General features: G+C 36.1%; 1 protein-coding gene across 1 annotated transcript in view; it reads right to left on the bottom strand.

The window, feature by feature from the left end:
- The window catches only part of LOC136039750 (lysine-specific demethylase 2A-like), a gene marked incomplete in the record, with an annotated part of 107,872 nt that overhangs the window by 9,555 nt on the left and 75,049 nt on the right, over nucleotides 1-23,268 (bottom strand). The window contains 3 exon segments of the mRNA XM_065723599.1: nucleotides 7,031-7,274; nucleotides 14,486-15,796; nucleotides 17,138-17,508. Coding sequence (XP_065579671.1) covers nucleotides 7,031-7,274; nucleotides 14,486-15,796; nucleotides 17,138-17,508 — 1,926 coding nt within the window.

Below are 23,268 nucleotides of genomic sequence, written 5' to 3'. Positions count from 1 at the left end.
ATAATATACATCTCACATGGTCGGAGACGGGCATTAATCCGCTCAAAGCAAACACAGCTGCTATACTTGCTCCCTAGAAATCAACAGTATCTCAAATCGCCTACATCCACTTTAACGGCGTTAGGTTATACAAAAAAAAGGTTTTACATGGAAAGAACTTGGCATGAAAACTCGGTCAAGGCAAACACAATTGCTACATAATTGTTTTTGTGTTGTTTTTTTTTCCTTTTCCTTTTCTTTTTCTCTGAGGAGTTAATTTCCCCTAGGTGTTTTTTCATGGTATATGGTTGTCCTCTCTTGCGCTTTGACCCCCAGGCCTCGGGTATATTCCCTTTTTTATCTTATATGTTATTTGGCTATTGTTCTCTTTTTTTGGTTGTTGCTTTGTTGGACTTTTTGTATCCCCCTTGTATCCCTGGCCATAGAGCCTTTTTAGGGGGAATAAGAGCATTGTATTTTCATTTTATATTTATTCGTGAATAAAACTCTGAACTCTGAACATTCGTTCTCTCCAAATCAACTATGTCTCAAATCGCTTGTCTCTTTAACTTGGTCACGGTTGATACTGGTGCAACATTTACTCAGTAGAATTAAATTAAAGCAAAAATTGGTTGCAGTCACTTTGACGTCATTATGTTACATTTCAGAAGATACTTATGTCGTATGACCTTCGTATGACTGCTGAAGATGCAGTTGTTTTCAAGAATGGCATTTACTTTACATTAAATTTGTAACTTTTTTTTATTTGTTACTTATTTGTTACTTCTAAAAATCACATAGATATAAAAAGTAGCCTTCAAACGAGTCCTTAAACATCTATCTATAACGTTTATCCGAGACCAGAATCTCCGGTTCTGGCTCTATAGTTATAACGGCTCCTGAAACACTACATCAGTGCCACTTTTTCTATTCTGGAGTAGAAGATAATTCAGGACTCCACGGAGTTGGTTTCATCATGAACCAAAGAACCAGAAACGCTCTCCTAGAAGGGGAGCCAGTCTCCCGTACACTTGCTAGAATCAGACTAAAAGGAAACCCTGCACATGTGTCGATAATTTCTACCCCTGCCCCTACCCGTAACGCTACTGAAACGACCAAGGATGATTTCTATGGTAAACTGCGAAAGTTGTCTTCTTCTATAGCCGCACGTGATTACTTGATTGTTGCTGGAGACTTCAACGCAAGAGTTGGTCCATCTGACCAGACCACAAGACAAATCCTGGGAAAATTTGGACAGGGTCACAGATGCGAGAATGGGCAGAAGTTGGTGAACTACGCCTTGATGAACCACCTTGTTATCACCAATACCATATTTCAGCACAAACCTAGCCACCTCTTAACTTGGCATTCAAATGACAGTGTCACTAAGGCCCAAATTGACTTCATTCTCGTACGCCAGCGCTGGAGAAGCTCCGTGCAGGACTCTCGCTCTTACAACGGCGCGGACACAGGCTTGCAGTCTGGGTCTGACCACAGGCTCGTCGCAGCAAAAATTTTGCTATTTCTTGCAACTCGAAGAAAAAACAAGCCCAAGGTTGGCTTCGATATCGGTAAACTTCAAGACAAAGAAGTGCAGCAGGCCCTCAACTTGGAACTAACTAACCGGTTTGACGTCCTCAGCTCTGATGAAAACCTAACCCCCGATAAGAGATGGGAGACCTTTAAAACCGTGATGACAGAGACTGCCGATGAGATCCTAGGCCGAGCAAAAATCAAACGACAACACTGGATAGCCGCTAGGACTCTGTCAATAGTCGGTGAGCGAAGACAAGAGATGGGCGGCCTTAAAGAACAAACAAAGGAGTTACGCAGACAGGTAAAACGCTCTGTTCGGCCGGACCGGCACCAAATGTGGGAAGACACTGCCGATTCATTAGAGAAAGCAGCACGCTTACATGACACCAGGAAGCTTTACCAGATCCTGAAGGAATCCGTTGGTAAGAAAGCTGCTGTCTCAGAAATAATCAAAAACCGATCAGGAAAAATCATTAGTTGTCAGAAGGAACGTTCAGCAAGATGGAAGAATCACTTTCAGCTCCTCCTGAACCCATCCCCTTCATCTGCTCATGATGCCTTCCCACCTTCCGTCTCTAAGGAGCCTTACGATAGATCCGAAATACTAAAAGCAATCAAAACCCTAAAAAACCACAAAGCCCCAGACGAAGACGGCTTCCTCCCGGAACTATACAAACAATGCCCTGAGGTCACTGCTGAACAGCTCCATGGCATTCTCGAAGAAGTGTGGAGGACCAACACTTTTCCAAAAGATTGGAAGACATCAGTCATCCTCCCTTTCTATAAGAAAGGAGACAAAACCGAATGCAAAAATTACCGCGGAATAAGTCTCATAGACATTGCAGTGAAAATATTCGGGATCATACTCTTGAACCGCTTCAAAGGGGCAAGGGAGGAAAGAACTCGAGGATATCAAGCCGGATTTCGACCATACTTCTAGTTGAGCCTATTAGCTACTGGAAGAAACGTCAAGGACGACAGAGGAAGAACTGGTGGAACCTGGCCAAGTCAGACCTTGAACCAATCGGGGGTTTCAGAAAATTCGGTCACAGATGGTCAACACAGTGGCTCGCTTTTGCAGAGCAGCTGGCACAAGATCGAGCAACATGGTCCAAGAATGTCTCTAAGATCATCGATGCCGGGCGAGGTGGAAACGCCTGATTCCCGCCACAAGTACAAGCACAAGTAAGTATCTATAACATTTCAGTACCCCACAGCCTATAACGAAACAAAAAGACGAACAAAAGAAGAGGGACACATAACTGCTTCCAATGTAAAAAAAGTTAATTTCCTTACTGTTCAAGATGGGGGACTGCAATTCTTCTATATGGGGTTCTGGGAATGGTGATTCTAGTGGCACAGTTTTCATTTTGATCTGACACCATTTTTTAGGAGTTTCAGGCTATTGTTCAAAATTCCCATAAATTTCTTTTCGTAATAAACTTTTACCAATAAGATTAGCTGGAATAACAGTACCATTCCTGAATCACCTTTCATTAGCAGTTTTTATTTTTACATTTGACATTTTTATTTTTAGAAAGCGCGTTTTTAAATTTTCGGTTACTATGGGTTAGAATTCGTTCTTGTACTTGGTAGCATTCGACGCCACAACCAGTGCTGCAACATGTACTTCAAATTTTAAAATAAGTATCAAGTTCCAAGTACTCACTGTTTTTTTTTACTTAAATATCAAGTAATAACTACTCTCCAAATTCTTACTTAAGTATCAAGTATCAAGTAATTGCCAAAATTTTACTTAAGTAGTACTTCAAGTAAAAGTACTTCAAGTAAGTGACAGCACTGGCCAAAACCATGATTTGTGCTATGTGTGCCCTCTAATTTTTGCGTTCTTTGTGGCAAGTCTCCAATGCTGCCCAGAAATAAACATTCTTTTGCGCAACAAAAATCGCTATGAATAAGTGTCTAATCTAAGGATTTTTAAATTTCGAGTTAAAAGAAAAGCGAACATTGGATCTAAACAACGAAAACATGTTTGTTTCAACTATCTCTGTTTTCAGTTGCCTGTCACTTCTCTGTGGTATCAAAGCAATTATTGCTGTTTCAATAGCAAACTGAAGCTTGAGGCCATGCCTGGGATTTAAGTATACGAGGGGGGGGGGTCACATAAGAAACGGTCTTTTCCGCCCTTGGATAACCAAAAATTATGTATTCTACATTTGTATGAGCATTTTTATGTTCTGAAGCGAGTGTCCAAATTTATGGCTTCTCCTCCCCTGGGTACGGCCGTGCTGAATGATCATACGAAAGTTTTGAATGTTATCCATTCGGATCTGATATCAATTAACACGAGTTATTGTCAAGGATTTTTTGGCATATTACCCTGGGTTGGGAGGATGTCATAAATAAAGATTTAAAGGAAATGGGAACTTTCTGGGAGCATGTAAAGAGGGAGGCTTTAAATAGATTAGGTTGGAGGAGGAGTGTACGTTGCTGTGTTGGCCTCAGGCGGCTTAGTGCTGCAGTGAGTTATTAGTAGTAGTAGTAGTAATAGTTGCATGCTGCATAATACTCATAAAAAACTGGGATTACTCGACCAGGTCGTCGGCCCCAATTAAAAGCCCTGAAGGGTGTATGAGGAGCCAAGAGCTGAATCTTTGACAACCTTGGTCAATAGGATTGATACACACCAAATTTTTATTAGCTCCAGCGATATGCGACCTGAGGTTTAAAGGCTGCTTTGACTGGGACTAAATACATAGCTTTTGTATAATAATTAAAAAATTATTTTACACAAAAAGGTTTTGGGCCGCAATAAAGTACCCTGAATCGTCTCTTATGGCCTACGAGCTCGATCTTTTACAACTCTGGTTGATCGTTTTGAAGGCCGATTTAACGTCGCCCGATAAAAAGAAGCTCTTCATGTGGACGAACATTGCGTCCACCTCGGTTTTGGATCAGAACTGATCCATTCAGATGAGATATTCAAAAAATGTCTATTACGAGCTCGGATGGACCAAATTCACATTTTGAAGTCCAAAGTAAGAAAAAACGCACCATGAGAGACAAATAAAAGCGTCAGAAACAGCAGAAAAATAGGCCAACAAATTCAAAAGAAGGTAAAACAGATTGATGTCAAAAACAAAAAATGGTTCAAAATAAAAATTCATATAAAACTGGCTAAAGAACACATTAGCACATATCAACACTGAACGAATCATTCTTTGAGTAAATTAGGAAAAAGAAAGAAAAAAGAAAACCAAAATATGTCAAATTTAGAACGCAAAAAGGGAAAAAACGTGGGAAGTGGCTAAAATAATAAAATAGGGAAATTTAAGTTGTTTTATTAATTGTTTTGGTAATGTAGGAGACAAAAGATGTTTCATATCTACAGGTAAAGCAGCAAACAAGGTGCAAGATAGGTACGAGCTGAGAAACAGCCCTGGGGTGAGCAGAATCTGTGTTTTTTTTGGGGGGGGGATATTTTCGTAAGAGGGTTTGTTATCGAATTTTTTGAAAAAGAAAAACAAAGTACCTCTCCTGCCCTCAAACGTTTCTAGCCTAGCTTTTTTTTAGAAGAAGAGAGTAAAAACGTTGATTTGTTTCTTCAGCAGGAATAACTGTATAAAAATTTATGCACTGATAGAAAGACATTATTTGTATTCCTTCCAAGATAGGCATTCAATAGAATTTTTTTTCTTTTTATCTAGAATCTACAGGAAAAACATAGGCGAAGTTCACTTTGGATTAGACTTACCAGCCGGAATCGACCTAACGACATCGCTTAGTCGTTTTCGCTAAAAAAAATTTTCTCTAACTAGTTTTTTTTTCATTAGAGCAATAAATTTTGACTCCCAGATATTACAATGAATTTAAAACATCCATTATGCTATTTATTTTTTCCTGGTTTAACAATTTTAAAGTTTTGTGTTTGAAAATTGCATAATTATAAGAATTAGATTTAGTTGCCAACAAATTTCCGCCAAGTCAAAATCATTGACGTCCAGTAGGAGCTTTATTAAATCATCAAATTATAAAGGATGATCATTATTTGAGAATGTAAACTTGATCCCTCAGTCAAAGTTCCCCCATCCAGATCCCCCTCATCCAAGGCTCATCCCTTGCATCCACTTCAAAAATCTCCTTTCTCAAGACCCCTAGCCCTTCGCACTTTCCCCAGGAAAAACAACAAACTTTTCTCCTACTCTCCACGCATCGGGCAACTATAAGGACCAATTTTCATTCTAACTCATCCAAGATTCCTTCTTCTTCGCCCAAGTGGCATAAAATTACATCTCAAAGAAATAACATATGATTATATATTTAATATCATATCCCTGGATAGTCCAGTTCTAAAATACGGCTCATATGGCTGGATGAATTTTGATCTAATAAATTAAGAGGACTAATGATGCATGGCCATATTTTCTTAAGTTCAGTCATAATGTTGCAACACAGCAACCTCAATATACAATGTATCAGAATAGCTTATTATCAAAGGTAATAGGATCAATAATATATAGGAGAATATACAGTGGAAAAAATATATTCCAGCGCATAGTTGTCAACACACATTCTTCAAAACAAGAGTTGCAACCATTCAACAAAAAATCGTGTGTTACCTTTTCTGCTGTCTAAGTATGTTTATGTACTTTTTTTTTCAATTGCTCATTTTTCTCCTTTGTTGTCTCATTTTCTTATACCCAGTTTTGTGTTGTGATTTGTATATTTGTCTTACAAGCGACAAGCATAGTTCTTAACATTTTTCGTTTTTTTTGTTGTTTTATAATTTAATATTGTATATAATTAGGCTCAAATGTTAATCATTCATATAAGGTAGTGGTGCCAACCTTCTCGTGGTGCCCTTGAGAGTAGTAGGCACAAAAAGGCGCCTGTTTCAGCTTATTTCTGATACTGTCTAGTCACTGGCTGTCCTGCCCAGTATCTTCCATGAGGCGGGATGGTGAGATTGGATGAATTGAAGTCAGCAATGATTTCCAAAATCAATCCAAGGGAGGGTTAAAGCTCCCCTTACATACGAAACACCGAACATGGCACAAAAAAGATCACTTGTAAGGTAATATGACGTAGGAGAAAAGTTTCCTTCTAAGTACAAGTCCTAAAGATCAAGAGTTACTTGCCGTTGATGGTCAGCGAATGGTAGGTGAATCCTCACTTTTGACGGACGAATGTTGCTGCCCAAGCTCATCTGAAGCTGACTGGTGGGGTTCTTAACATGAGAAAGAGCAATGATATACACCTTAGCACTACTAAGGAAGGTTCTTCAACAAGTGGGAAAAATAAACCTAGAAAGGCCCTATCTCAATACACGGAACGTAAGAGGGCATGGTTGGCCCAGTAGCTATTGGTGCTGCAATATTTTGGGTAGGTGAGTATGGCGGCAATAGACCCTGTGGCTTGAACTTCTACTCAGTTTTAGGAGTCTGCCTAAAATAAAAATCATAATAATTTAAAAGGAGGCCTTGAGCTGATTCATTTTTGAGGAAGGGAAGGGTTCGTAACATTAAATGAAGGATATAAGGCATTCGCAGCTTACCGCTAGTTTAAGCTCTTCGAGTTTAGGTATTCTCATAATCATCCAACGGAGTTGACTGTGGCTCAACTCTGCCCATGAAAGGTCCAAACTCATTGGTTGGCGTCGAACAATGTACCTCAGTATCTCTGGCGTCACTATTTTATTGTTTACAGATATTTTCTTAAAAAGATGTGGGCTGATAGCTGCTTTACACCAGGCACGAGAAACGTAGCTGCACTGGGTCAGGTCTGAGCGGGATAAGTACCTTCAAAAAATTATGTGAATAAAAATATTGAATTAAACAAAACATAATTGAAGTTTAATAGCTTTCTACCGGTATATCTTTCCTCTTTATTAACATCTTAATCACTTAGCTTGTTTAGGGGATCAAACATTCAAAGATGGAAAACCAAATCTTCAAATCACATACTGCTTTGCATATATCAAACCGTCATAAACAACAATTTGTCATTTGTATTTTTGTTTGACTACAGATACCAAAGATAATAGGCAATTTATATTACTCCAAGTGCAGAAAAAAACTAAAGTGTTAAAACCCTTTTTATGAGTCAATTTTAAAAAGATTTTTTTAAAGAAAAGTAAAAATCTACATTAAGCCAAAGCCGAGCAGTAATAAAGTCAAATAATTTTTGAAGCGTAAAACTACCACCCAAAACAAACAGAAATTAAAAAAATATCCAGATTAGACTCAAAACTAGCAGAAACTACCACAAAGAGGAGTAGGGGTAACACCCCCTGTGCCAGCGAAAGATCAGAACATAATTTGCACTTTACTGAAAACGGTCGTTATTTCGAGCTATGTGTCTTTATTTTTCTAATCATCGAAAAAAAAAAAAAAAAAAAAAAACATCGTAACCACGATTAATGATAACAGCGAATGAATGCGGATTGACAGTTTAATATATACTAGTAATAATTCTTGAAAGTCTTAATAATTTTTGATTTATTAGAGTTATAAAAGAGAAAACGTTCAAAATATATTTGTTTTCGGTGAAGTGTAGATTCTGAAATTTAAACACAAAAGACACCATTAAAAGTGCCTTTACTGAAAACCCTTTATAGGAAACTTAAAGTCCCTTGACTCGAACTTCAAGAAAAATTAATTGGCTTAAAAATCAAGTCTTTCTTTTTCGTTTTTCTCTGCTAGGAGAGGGAATCTACAACATCATAGACCTATTTAAGGGCTCATTTTAAAGAAAATTGATGCATCTAGGGTCTTTTGAAAAAAACAACACAGTATTTAAAATAAAATCATTTTTATTAAGAAACTGCATTTTCCTATAAAAGACGTTGAACGATGTTATACACATGTATCTTTTGAAAAGTTGCTTTCTGGGATTTGACGAACTTTGCTGCCTGATTCCCTGTGATTCGTCTTTTACTATGTGATTCGTCATCTATCTATATATATAAAAACTAGCTGTTGGTGGGGTATATATAAAAACACCTAGTTGGTGGGGGCACTTCGTGCCCCCCCAAGCCCCCCGCGCGCCTAAGTCGTTACGCGCCATATTAGTTACGCTTGTATATATATCTATATATATATATATATATATATATATATATATATATATATATATATATATATATATATATATATATATATATATATATATATATATATATATATATATATATATATATATATATATATATATATATATAAATAAGTTGTTTGTCTGTCTGTCGACTGACGTCATGTTTGTGTGTCGACTGACGTCATGTTTGTCGACTGACGTCATTATAAGGATTGAGCTGTATGTCGTCATGAAGTTGTTTGTCGTCTGACGTCATGTTTGTCGACTAACGAAACTACAGACCGGGACACCGGGACACAAATGACGTGTTATGTCTGTTATAACGTAATAGAGGAAACAATCTTGACAGGGCCTTTTGAGGGTGAGGCTTTTCTTATTCCACGCATTCTCAGGATTCCAATGGATCTGCCTTTTCAACCTAAAAGATTGCAATTCCCAACTTGATTAGCATATTTAGTTTTCAGTCCAGAACCACTAAAGCTATTATGTAAATATCAAAAATATTTATGTTGTCTGAGCAATAATTTTTAGTTTTTATTTCAAAATAGAAAATTACCTGACAATTTTAGAATTATATCTATCTATATATATAAAAATAAGTTGTCTGTCTGTGGATCAGGTGACGTCATGTTTGTGTGTCGACTGGCGTCATGAAGTTAGTTGTCGTCATTTTTGCCATGACGGTGACGTCATTAAAGATATTTAAGACATATATGTTCACGTAGAAATCTATTAATGTTTAAGTTTAAAATGACTGATGAACTTACAATGGCAAAAGCCGATGAAGATGCTCAAAGAGTCTATGCCAAAAAACTTGCTGCTGATAGAGAAAGTCAGAAAAGAAAGCGTGCCGAGGAATCAAAAGAACAGCAAGGAAACAGGCTTGAGGCTAAAGAACGCAAAACCGCGCAGTTAGATGAAGATCCACCTTGACAGCGAGAGTCAAAACATATCAAAACTGAAAATGATAGCGATGATGATTGGGTTTGGGATTTTGACTTGGATAAGGTCATCAATGCCTACCAGATTTTAGTTAAAAAAAAACAAAGGTTCGGCGATATGTATTTCATAGTGGCGCTGAAAAATAAAGAAGAAAAAGAAAACTGAAAAAAGAAAAAAGGTAAAAAACTAAAAAAAAACTAAAAAAAAACTAAAAAATAAAAAAAATTAAAAAAAGAAAAAACTAAAAAAACTGGGAATTGCACAAATATTTCAATATATTTTGACAATAGATTAAAGTAATTTGAAAACCTTAAAAACAGATACCCAAAATTTTGAGGTTTATTATAAATTGTTGGAGCTTTAGCATGCTTGGCACGTAAATATTTTTCCAAGTGTCAATGTTAGAATGAACACTGACAAATTGAAGAAAACACATCAATAAAAAGAAGAAACTAAAAAAAAGAAAAACTAAAAAAGAAAAAAACCAAGAAAAGCAAAAACTAAAAAAGGAAAAAAAAACTAAAAAAGAAACTGTACTCTATATATATATATATTAATAAGTTGTATATATGCATGTTTGTTTGTTTGTGGGTTTGCATTTGACGTCTTTATAAGTATATAAGGCTTTGTATATGACGTCATTATAAGATGACACTACAGACTGGGACACCGGGACACAAATGACGACCGGGACACAGTAAATATAAATGACGACCGGGACACTCAAAGAGAAATTACAGACTGGGATACCGGGACACAAATGACGACCGGGACACAGGGAATATAAATGACGACCAGGACACAGGGACACAACTACAACGGGGACGCCGGGGGCACAGGGGGATATATAAATGACGACGGGGACACAGGGAATGTTCAATTAGCAATCACCATCAACAAAGCTCAAGGGAAATCGTTAGAAAAATGCGGTATAGATCTGAATACGGATTGTTTTCCCATGGACAATTATTATGTTGCATGTTCAAGAGTTGGTAAACCTGACAATCTATTTATATGGACAGACAATGGGACAGCAAAGAATGTCGTATATTTGCAAGTTTTACGTAGTTAAAAATATATATATCTATCTATATTCACAGGTCGGACACAGGGACACAACTACAATGGCGCGTAACTAATATGGCGCGTAACGACTTACGCATGCGGGGGGGCTTGTGGGGGCGCGAAGCGCCCCCACCAACTAGGTGTTGGGGTGGCGCGAAGCGCTACCCCAACAGCTAGTTTTAGATAATAATTAAAAACACATAGGCAATTCTGAAGCGGAGAATGGTAAAACCACATCTGTATCAAAAGACGTAGAGATCAGGCCAAACAAAACCGAAACACTAAAAAACGATGCTGGATTTTGAAAAGGGAATACTTCTAATTTAAGGTCTATTTCCTTAAGCAAAGTACAAATTACTAGCAAAAAGTCGCATTTCAAATACGGACTTACAATTTTCAATTTTAAGGTACATGTTTACTCTATAACAAGCAATTTTACGACAATTCTGCAGCTCTAACTTACACAAAAAGGACAAAACCTTAAAACTATTGAATTCAGTGACATCTATTTCTATGCTTGAGATTTCTCTAAGATTTCTCTTGAGATATGCTAAGAGATTCCTATGCTTGACATCAACTATGCTTGATTTTCTATCAAGTATAGTTGAGATCCCGCCACAAATTCTGGTGAATGACAAATACACGATTCTAGACACCCCCCGCCCCCCCCCGTATCCACCGCTTATGCGTTGAAACTGACGTTATATGATCGCTAAGAAATTTAATTATGAAGCTAGAAGAAAGTTGAAATTCAGTAGTCTCAGATCTATCTATTCACAGAGCCGGAATTATGATATCACTTTGACTTTTTCTAGGAGAAGATAATAAATTGCTTTAAAAGTAGGAAAATTGTAGTCTTTTCGTCAATTTTCAACCAATCTCAACGGGTTTTCGATCCGAAGTTATATGCACACCAAAATTCACAAATGTAATTCGGCAGATGGATATAGTTGAATGTCAGCTATGGAATGATACCAAAATTGTTCATTTCGTTGAGATTTGAAGACCATAAGAGAGCAGGAAAATAGTATATTATAAATTATACAGGGACCTTTAACCTTTTGAATTTTCAGACTTTACATTACTACAGAGTGACTCGAACTTCAAATTCCTTGTCAAGACGAAAGTCCTATAGCCACGGTACTGTAATAACTGTTAATATTTGAGTTATTTTGGGCTTAATGATGTTATATATCTGGACATTACCCAAACAGTTTCAGAGTCAGGTACGGTGAATTACGGTAAAGAAAATTACGGTGAAGAAAAACGACAATAAGCCCATTTATCTTCTAATTTATGGCAATTCTTTAAATTCCAGATTGAAATTGTAAATAATGTTGCGGTATTCAGTAAGATCATTGTCAAAAAGCCTGTAACCACATTGACAGATAAAAATTGCAAAAGTTAAGGAAAAAATTAAAACAAAACATACAAAAGTGTACCCGGACTTTTATCCGGACTACCTCGACAGGGAGGAAAAAAATTTTCCCTGTATTTACCGCAAATTTGCTGGTAACGCTAAATGTCAAAGAAAGTAAATTTATCAGAAGGAAAAATAGCCCAGTAAATGGATTTAAGTCCTTTGTGCGCACACAACAGAACCAAAAGTTTCCCAAAAACAAGGCAATTTTCAGACTTAACATTACTACAGACTGACTCGAACTTCAATCTTCCTTCAATTGTTAATAAACTCTTATAAAATAATTTGGTGGAAAATTCCTTAAAATGTGTAAAGAATTTAGTGAACTAATTTAAACTTTATTAAGTTGGAGCTAGTGCTTTAATGATATTTTTTGGAGTCGGGATCCCCTTCGACCTTGGTGGGGAGACTGATATTTCTATCAGGACATTCCAAGAAGGGATTGTTGAATTTTAAAGAAACTTGATTTGTTTCTTAAAGTAAATCCTTAGAGTGAAAGAGCTAATGGAATAGTTAGGCTTTTTGGGGACCAGAACAAAATCTGAGCCTTATTGGGCGGACAGAGGAGAGAGGGACCCCAAAAACTCGTCATCAGTTCAGTTATTGGAAGGGGTCAAAATATCGCCAAACTTGGTTGGGAGTAGGACTAAGTGCCCTAGAAGTGGATAAAGCCTTCGGCCTTTTCTAACCTAGAAAAAGAACGAGTCCATGGGAATTAGGCAGCAGAGTCACACAAATATGACATTATACCCAGTATAACGTCTTCTTGTATATGAGGATGCATTTTTTTGTAAAATAAAAAAAAAATTTGACTCTTAAAATTACATTTTTTTTAACTATAGAAAATATAGCATTTGACATTATAATGAACCATTAAACATCTCCCTGTGATGGTCCAGGTATTCCCGCTAGCAGTGAAAAAAAAACGCAAAAAAGCTCCAAAATTATTTTTTTTCAGAAAATTGGAAATTGACATAATGAAATATGTTGGGTTTTTATTCGTTTTTATCAAGTCAAAATATATTAGAAAATGTGTAAAAAAAAAACGATGCAGTTTTTTACTCACCGACCTGTTTTATCAGCTTTGGAGGTGACTATGGGACGTGATCGTCTGTTAATAGATTGCCGCTACTGCTACAACCCTGATGAGAGCAGAGACTAATTTAAAATGGGCACCTCAACTATGCTTATATATGTTTTTTTCTGGTATATAACCATTGATGAAGCTACACAAGAATGTCGAATTGTTCGTGGTAACGAATTGCAAGTAAGGAGCATTGCAGCTCAATAGTAATCAAAACTCTAAGAAACGAATTTTGATAACAAAGAATACACCAAACGAATCGAATTTTGATTCTTATTCAAAATATATAAAATTCGTCAAGTTTGATGTTACCCATCAAAAGTTACGAGCCAGAAAAAATTCATCAAGTTTGATGTTACCCATCAAAAGTTACGAGCCAGAGAAAATTTGCCTAATTTTTGAAAAAAGAGGGGGACGGGTAGGCTACTACACCCAAAATATTAAGTAATCTTAATTTAAAATCACAACATCAGGTTCAGAATATCAGGGAATCTTACTGCAGAAATTTCAAGTTCCTGTGGAATTTTTCATTATTACCAGAAGCATGATCATGAATGTACGTTTTTGTTTTTTTTTTTTCCCAGGGGTGCTCGTATCAAACCAGTAAACTTAGAAGAATGAGAGAGGGCTCATTTTATCAGAAATTAAAAGTTCTAGTGCCCCTTTTAAGTGACCAAAAATATTGGAGGGCAGCTAGCCTTCCCACGCCCCTTTTTCCCCAAAGTCATCCGATCAAAATTTTTAGATATTCAATTTTTAAGCATAGTCGAAACATTTGTCAACTATGTCTTTGAGGATCATTTACCCGTCACCAGGCCCCAGGGGAAGGGCTGAAAACTATGAGCCTTATCCATTGCTTACATATAATATTGGGTATTAGGAAGTATACAAATATTTTTTTGGGGGGGAAGGATTTTTCCGACTGGGGCAGGGGATGATCGGTGGGATTTTTCTGACGTTGGATAATCTTTCCGTGGAGGAAAATTTCGTGAGGAATGGAGTTCTCTACGAATGGGAGCTTTATTTCCAGGCACTATTTAAAAAAGATCAAAAATTAAATAGAAAAAAAGATTTCTCAACTAAAAGTAAGGAGTAACATTAAAACTTTAAACAAACAGGAGCTATTATGTGTATGAGAGGGATTGCCCCTTCCTCGATACCTCTTTCTTTACGCTAAAGTTTTTTATAGGACTTTTAAATAGCTTATTATTCGAATTAAACAGCCCTAATTTTTCAGGAGACATTTTGAAATGATTGGAATAAAAACCCAAACTTCAGCGCAAAGAGCAAAGTATTAAAGAAGGCCCCCCCTCATATACGCAAAATATCGTTCGTTTTAAATTTTAACGTTGCTCCTTACTTTCAGCTAAAAAGTTTTTGTTTTTTGCTATATAAAAAAGTCTTACTTGAAAATACAATTCAGAGCATCGTAATTCTCAAATAGCTGGTCATTTCTTTCCGGCAAAACCAAGTTCGGAACTTGAACCTCAGGACTGGGGTCTTCTTCTTTAACTCCCTCAATTGCCAGCAGCGGGGCTCCCTGTAACAACTCTGGACACTGATAAACATCGGTTAAACTACTATTTTGATTAACCCGATCACTACCTCCTTCTTGGTGATTTTCAGTGTGAAAAGGTGTTTGCTTCTCAAGAACAGGAGGGCTGAGATCCCACTCAGAACTTTCTGAGCCCTTGTTTCCCCTTTTGTTTAGTTCAGGCGATCGGCGTATATCTTTTGTTTCTCCTGCAGTTTCACAATTATCCTTCAAAATTTGCTCAGCTTCGTTTTCGTCATTAACGTTCTTTGACGCTTCTGTCTTTACTTCTACATTACCGTCACTCTTTGATTCTTCTTTAACTTTATTTTCATTGTTAACTTCAGTTTTTAGATTTTCAATCTCGTTTTTGATAGCTTTATCCTCAGTTTTCGATAAATCTTTTCTGATACTTGATTCAGTTTGCCAATCGGCAAGCGAATTTCTACTCCTTGAGCTGCGCAGTTTTCCTTTGGAGCTTTCCAAACTTATTTGGTTCTCAATTACCTTTTTATGTCCTTTACTTTCAGGAGTTTCTTTCCCTGACTTTTCGGGTGTCAACTTGGGTGGACTTGGTAGATTCTGTCCGCTCTTGTTTCGCTTTTTTGTCCTTTCTGATGAGCTGCAAGGACTTGACGAAACGGAACTTCTTAAACGACGGGGTCCTTCTTCTGCGTCAGAAGCTCTCTCTTCTTGACGGCCCCTTTTCTTACATTCTGATGAATTTTGCTTCCCTTTTGACTTAGTCTCTTCTTGTATTTTCTGTTTCTTTTTTATATCTGCTTCTTCTTCTTTTCCTTTTTTAGTTTTATTCTTTTCTGGGGTTAGTGTCTCAGTTCTCTGTGAGGATTTCCCACGCGTTACTCTCGTGTTAAAAACCTTTTCTCTTTCAGCTTGCAACCTTGTTACTCTTTGTGATGTGTCACCTTTATCATTCTCATCTTCACGTTTGATTTTGATATTTTGCTTTTCGGTTTCTTCTTCTTTGAGTTTCAGAGCTCTAGCCGTTTTCTGTTCTTCTATTTTTTTCTTTCGTACTTCTTCTTCTTGTTTCTCCTTTTCCAATTTTTCGAGATTTGCTATATGCCGGTCTGTTATTGGTCGTATAACAACTATTGGATGACGTATCGATCGACCTGTCGCCATTGCTAACTCCTTTAAGGTCTGGTAGTTTAAACATTCCCTAGAGAGAGAAAAAAAAAGATTTTAATAACTCAAAAGAATTCTGCTTCTAAACAAAGAACCAATTTAAAGAAACTCAGTTTTTCTGATGAAAGTAAAGAGCGAAGTTGAAACTGAAAACGAACAAAATTACTCCTTCACGATTTATACAATTTATGTTGGAAACACTGTTTAAAAAACCTGCTTGTAATAATCCTTGTGTTTATAAAATTCTAAAAAAAATAGTGTTTTAACGAAAGCTGAAAGCCAAAGCAACAAAACAGGAATCGAAACACGAAAATCCTTAAATGGTCTACAGTCAATAAAAGGATAATTCATAAAAGAGTTATAATTCATAAAAGAGTTTAACTCTAAAAAAAGCAAGAAAGCTTAGTCTTCAGAATTTGGAGAGGGATGCGGAAACTTCAGAAATAAGGCTTTTCAACTATCGAGGTTCGTATTTTATCATCTATAAAAGATTTTGGTTGTAATTGATTTCACACTACAGTCAACATGATAGGCAAGCAGGCACTTTTTTCGTTAACACTCGGCTCCAGTATCTGATAGTCGGGCAAAAACATCTTTCAACCAACTAAAATCGAAATGTTAACAAAACGAAATCTTTGGATTCTTGATGTTGCGGAATCAAAAAAAAAACCAAGTACCCAGGATGAACTTATCTTTAATGTTTAATTATGTTTTATGTTTAATTTATGTTTAAATTATAAAAATGTTTAAGGAAAGAGCGATATGACCAGAATGTATTATTAAATTTCTGACGAAGGATATTCGTATAAAAGGAGTTATGTTTAATCCTTGAAAGGAGCTCATTCGAGTGGAAATTGAAAGTTCTAGTACCCATTCTAAGAATAAATGATTGGAAATCAAACCCCCACCCATCATTTCCTCAAAAACATCTAATAAAAATTGTGTTATTGTCATTTTGTTCAACATAAGTGAAAGGTCCAGAAATCAAATTTTTCAGGGTGACCCCCCCCCCGCACACACACACAAAGCCCTTAGGGCAAGTTCTCTCCTCAACGCCCCACTCTTTACGCTAAAGTTTTTTTATTGTTTTAAAAAGTAGGTTTGTGAGAAAGAGTCAAACTTTAGCGTAAAGAGCGGGGCGTTGAGGAGGGTACAGCCCCTTTCATATACGGAATAATTTCTGTTCGTTTTAAGTTTTAATATCGCTCCTTACTTTCAGTTAAAAATTTTTTTTTATTTCTAATTAAAATTGGATTGACTTGAAGAGTTAAATACACAGACTCTTAAAAAAACAAAAATTAAACACACTACCAAAATGACGCATGCACCCCCTTTAATAAGACTGACAATTGTCTGTAGAAAAAAAAAGACTTGCCTTGTTTTCTGGATAGCAGCGTAGATTCTCTCTTCATTCTCTGTTCGAGACTCCGCCCTACTTTCACCTCTTCTTGAATCATCCAGTCTGGAGACCGCTTTCTTTTTACGATTATCATTTTCATCACTGTATCTTCTCTTAGACTGAGACCGCCTTTCTCCTCCCTCCTCAACCTCTGTTGAGGGCGATCTAAAATCCCCAAAAGAGATCTCAGGTGGGACTGGTGTTCCACCTATCTCAGATTTTATGTTGGGATATGGGCTCTTGCACTTCTGAGGGGTTAAAGCCTCTCCCCCAGATGGCGTGGAGCTTGTTGAGGGTTCTTCTATTTTGATTTTTATAGCTCTGTCTCTTGCTTTGAAGTGTCTAGGCTAAAAAGAAAAAAAGTTAAGAGGAAGATTAAGAAGATCTATCTGGATAAAAGATGACAATACAGAAAAGGCCAAAACGATACCAAAGATCAGAAGAAGTCAAAAGTAAAAGAACAAAGTAATGCGAATAGATAGAAATAAGGATAATACCAACACATTGGTTCTGTAATAACTGCAGTGTAATTATTATTGTGTTTGTTTATGATTTCTTTGGTACTTGTCTGTTATAGCAACCCCACTCAAGAAGTAAATTTAGGTTAATCCTAATGAAATATACCAAAACATCATGAAAATATAATACTTCAGAAACAAACTTGGGCTATATATTTGCACATTAGGGGGGTGGGGGTTAAAGTATAGCGGGTCTGCATGCAAAATCTATTAGCTACAATTATTCTGCATATTATGAAGTAAAACTTGTTTTCCAACTTCACACTGTCCAAATAATTTACCCCCCACCCCTAATGTGCAAACATATAGCCGAGATTATATAAGTCCTATGTATTCTGTCCCCCGCCACTTGTTTTCCACTGAGCATAAGCTAATTGTCCCTTAATACAGAGAGATGAAACAGGTTTGTTATCGAGCTTTAAACAGCGTAATTATCGAGTGGGGTCGCTATAACAGATAAGTACCATTTCTTCAAAAAGTTGAAGAAGCTAATTCTAGATTTTTTCTAGGGGAGTAATCTGAAGATGATTTCGAATGGCGTTTGAAGGACTGTACGTAAAAAATTAATAAAAGGATGTATGAAAAGTGTAACTTTATTTCATTATCCAGGTTGATAATTAGATTAAACAAATTAAATTATTCAATTTCTTAATTAAACTTCAGAAAAAGCTTAAAGTAAAAAAAGAGCAAAGAAAAGGGAAAAAAAATAGAAGTACGGGTAACAACAATCATGATATAATACCACTGATAATAAGTTTATTACAATATATGATTATTATGTGTAACTTATGATTTCTTAAAAAAGATGAATCAGCTAATTGTAGATGTTTTTAAGGGGAAACATCCGAAGATAATTTAAAGCGGACATTTTAAGGACTGTATGAAAAATAGAGCTCTATACCAATATGTGGGCCAATAAGATATAATATATCTTACATCAGAAAGGTATGCCGTTATAAATTACACTCGCTAGAAATTTGAAAAACTATACTACTTCAATATAAACAATACTGTCATATATATATATATATATATATATATATATATATATATATATATATATATATATATATATATATATATATATACAAAAGTTTACTGATTTCAACATTAAGGGGCATTAAGATAAAAAACAATAATAGAGACGATGGGTTTTTAGCTTTATACCAGCTCCTCGTCCCTAAAACAATAGAATTGTGTTGCAAGAGCAAAACTTTGGTTTTGTCCCGGTTTTTTTTTTTCTTTTTCTTTTCTTTTTTTTCCTATGCCACCGATGTCGGCTTATTCCTGGAAACTGGTAAGGGTCTAACCTGTGCGGTTTTTACGGAAAGTGTGGACTTCAGGCTGGATTGATGAATATGGCATTACATTTTGGAAAGCACCGCAGAACTCTTGCCTGGGGCCAAAAAGGATGGATTTTGCTTGTCCACGAGCCAGAGCCTATGGTGTGCGAAGTGAAGTGGAGTTATGTAGCCTATGTCAGAGACGAGTATCTGAAGTTGTGCAGCCAAGCTTTCGTTTCATCAAACCATGTTTCTGCTTTCGAGTGGAAAGCTCCGTTATAGCAGGAAAGCGGGCAGGCACCACTTTCAAATTGAAGATGGACTAAAATCTATAAGTGTTAAATGTATGCGGCAGTTACCCGGCCCCACATATCTTCTTTGAGTGATTAAATAAAAACTAGTTTTTTTAACGGAAAGTAAGGAGCAACATTAAAACTTTAAACGAACAAAAATTACTCCGTATATAAAATGGGCTGTTCCCTCCGCAATCACTCGCTCTTTACGCTAAGTTTTTAATTGTTTTAAAAAGTAGAACTGTGGCAAAGAGTCAATCTTTAGCGTAAAGAGCCAGGGATTGCGGAGGGGACAGCCCATTTCATATACGGAGTAATTTCTGTTCGTTTTAAGTTTTAATGTCGCTCCTTACTTTCCGTTAGAAAAACTAGTTTTTATTTAATGTATGAATGTTTTTGAATTAATGCATGTTTGATTTTGGCTCTCCGCACATAAATTACTAAAATGAAATTTGCATATTAATTCTTTTTTTGGCTAAATGGCTTTCTCTTAGTCTTGATCAGACGATTTTGAGAAATAAGGAGTGGGGAAGGAGGCGTAGTTGCCCTCCAATTTTTCGATTACAAAGACAACTAAAACTTTTAATTTTTAACAAACGTTTTTATTAGTAAAAAATATACGTTACTTAAGAATTAACTTACGTAACAAACTTTTATATTCGTATATTTTTATTATGTATATGAGGGGGTTTGTCCCCTCGTTAATACCTCGCTCTTTACACTAAATCTTAAGTTTCGCCCCAATTCTTTAAGAATGACCCCTGAATCAGAAAGGCCGTAGAATAAATAGTTAGAATTACTAAAAATACTTTAGCATAAAGAGCGAGGTATTTATCATCTCCTAAATACCTCCCTCTTTATGCTAAAGTATTTTTAGAACCCCTAATATGCTTAATAATCTGTTTGTTTTAAGTTTTAATACTACTCCTTACTTTCAATTGAAAAAACTTTTTCATGTTTATTTTTTCATTGTTTTTTTTTTAGTAATGCTAGAAAATCCTGCTCCCTTTTAATTGAATTTCTCTTCCCCCATGACATATTCTTCCAAGGAAAGATCCTACTATACAGCCCCCTCCCCTCAACCCCACCCCCCAAAACAAAAAATCCCCCTGAAAACGTCTGTACACTTCCCAATAACCATTACTGTGTGTAAACACTGGTCAAAGTTTGTAACTGGCAGCCCCTCCCCCAGGGAGTGTGGGGGAGTAATTCATCCCTAAAGACATAGTTATTATAGTTTTCGACTATGCGGAACAAAATGGCTATCTCAAAATTCTGATCCGTTGACTTTGGGAAAAAATGAGCGTGGGAGGGGGCCTAGGTGCCTTCCAATTTTTTTTGTCACTTAAAAAGGGCACTAGAACTTTTCATTTCCGTTATAATGAGCCCTCTTGCGACATTCTAGGACCACTTGGTCGATACGATGACCTCTGAGAAAAAAAAAAAAAAAAAAAAAAAAAAAAAACATGCACCCGTGATCTGTCTTCTGGCAAAAAATACGATATTCCACACTTTTGTAGATAGTAGCTTGAAGTTTTGCTATAAGGTTCTCTGATAAGCTGAATGCGATGGTGTGATTTTCGTTAAGATTCTATGACTTTTATGGGGTGTTTCCCCCTATTTTCTAAAATAAGGTAAATTTTCTCAGGCTCGTAATTTTTGATGACAAAGACTAAATTTGATGAAACTTATATATTCAAAATCAACATGAAAATCCGATTCTTTTGATGTATCTTTTAGCATGATAATTCCGATTTTTAGAGTTTCGTTTACTATTGAGCCGGGTCGTTCCTTACTACAGTTCGTTGCCACGAACTGTTTGATAAATAGAAAAATTTACAGAAGCAAAAAAGCGGCATTTTCCCACGGGTCCGAAAGTGCTGCCGTGATTTCAGCTGGGTTTATCATTTGTTTTTTCGGACTTGGGATTGAGGTAGAGAAATGTTATCAGATGTACCTCTTAAACTTTAAAAGTTCTGTCATTGCTAAAGAAATTGGAGCTTATCCTTTGCTCCTTTCTAAGTGGTGACGTTAGAAAGTTGGCCTACGGCAAAAAAATCAACTTTTGAACTAAGACAGATAGAATTTTTTTCGACGGCAATCGATAGCTCTTGATGAGCTCATCAAAGTATATGTCATCCATTTTTTGGTACAAAAATTCCTTCATGAGATATACTAATTTGAAAGTTCCAAGGGGTTGACAACTTCAGTAGTAGGGTACACACTGAAACCAAAAATAGACCGATACCAATTGGGAGACATGTAGGGGACTTGTAAGGAAAGGTCGGCTGTTAGCTCATAATCATCTTCGGCAGTGACGGGTTTGCAAATTTTTCTATTTGGTGTACCTATTATTTGTTTCCAGTGTATTTGATGGTAAGACCGAGTTGGTCCCAGTGGTAAGACATGTAGGGGACATGTAAGTAATAATCGTCTGTTAGGCTACAATCATCTTTAGTGAAGAGGGGTTTGTAACTTTTGGTAGTTGGTGTAGCCTACCCATACTCACTGTAACCTAGAATTAAGTGTTTACGAAACGGGTACAAACGATAACGTAAAACAACGAGGCAGTTTCGAAATAATTAATGGAGTGTCATCTATGGTATTTTGATCCTGAAAAGTTACGGATAAGCTTTATAATACCAACTAGATCATATAAGATGCTGTTTCAAGTTTTCACCCGTCACGATATCGACGATTGATAAGGAAAACGTTCAACTAGCTGCAAAGTCAATTTAGTCCCTTCTTTCGGTATTATCGATAGCTCGTGATGAGCTGATAAAAAATATGTCATAGTAGTTTCTTCATAATTAATAGTGTCATTTATGGTATTTTGATCCTGAAAAGTTACAGATAACTTTATGATACCAACTGGATTATATAAGATATTGTTCTAAGCTTTCACCCGTCACGATGTCTACGATTGAAAAGGATAAAGTTCAACTGGCTGCAAAGTTAATTTAGTCCCTTCTTTCGATATTCTTTTGTTATTGTTGTTTTTTCAACGCTTAGGAAAGGCCTTTGATCATGTGATTACTGATCGCGTTCTTCTTTGAACATAAGGTTTTAAAAGCTTCGATAGGCTGACAACATCAGCGTTTAACCGATAGCAAAGAAACAAAACCAAAATGTTGCTCTCGCAACACTTTATCCGGTGAAGCCGGACGAAGATTGCCGCAACACTTCACGTTGCTCAGGCAAAGTAGGTCTAGTTCTTATACTTTTCAGATTTTTTACAAGAATGAACAGGCGGCCAAATATAGTAAGTAAGAAAGAAATAGTAGTATAAATAGATAAGTATAAGTAGTAGAAGTATAAGTAGTATAAGTAGTATAATAGTATAAGTAGTAGAAATAGTAGTAAGTAAGAAAGGTAATGTACCAGCGTTCCATCGAATAAACCTCCAGGCAAAGTTAGACTAAGATTATACTTATACCCTGCTAAAGTCCTGGTATATACCTACATACCAGATATGACAGCCGGCTGATTCCCCCATCCTTTACTGAATATTGGCAAATTTAAAATTCCTCCATATACAAAATTGAGCAGCCAAAGGGAAAATAAGACAAATAAAAAAACGACAAAAAAGAAGAATTTAAAATAGTCTACCTAAATCCCAAAATGCTAGTTCAATATACGGTGTAGAGTATCCAATAGTATTTATTTTATATTCTTATTTTTTATTTTTTTTCATATTTTGGCAGGCTGGGCATTGAATTGTCATAACAGGGTAAGATACGTTAAAGAAAGTAATTGCCTTGCTTATTTAAAACAAAGAATTCTGCCCATCTTAAATTTCTTTTGTTCTTCTTTTTTCTTTTTTGTAACCATGATCCATGTAGCTTTGAAATATTTAAAATACATTGATCATGTGTGTGACATTTTGTGTAATTATTTGATTTTTATGGGATTATGTGCCTTTTTGTTTCTGTTTTCTTTTTGCAATTGTTATGCTTTTTCATACTTATTATCATATACCCTGCTATGTGAGTTAGTATCTTGCGGTATTTTTT

Source organism: Artemia franciscana, chromosome 20 (genome assembly GCF_032884065.1).
Source record: "Artemia franciscana chromosome 20, ASM3288406v1, whole genome shotgun sequence".
Classification (NCBI taxonomy): Eukaryota; Metazoa; Arthropoda; class Branchiopoda; order Anostraca; family Artemiidae; genus Artemia; species Artemia franciscana.
This window is presented reverse-complemented; position numbering and strand designations above follow the sequence as displayed.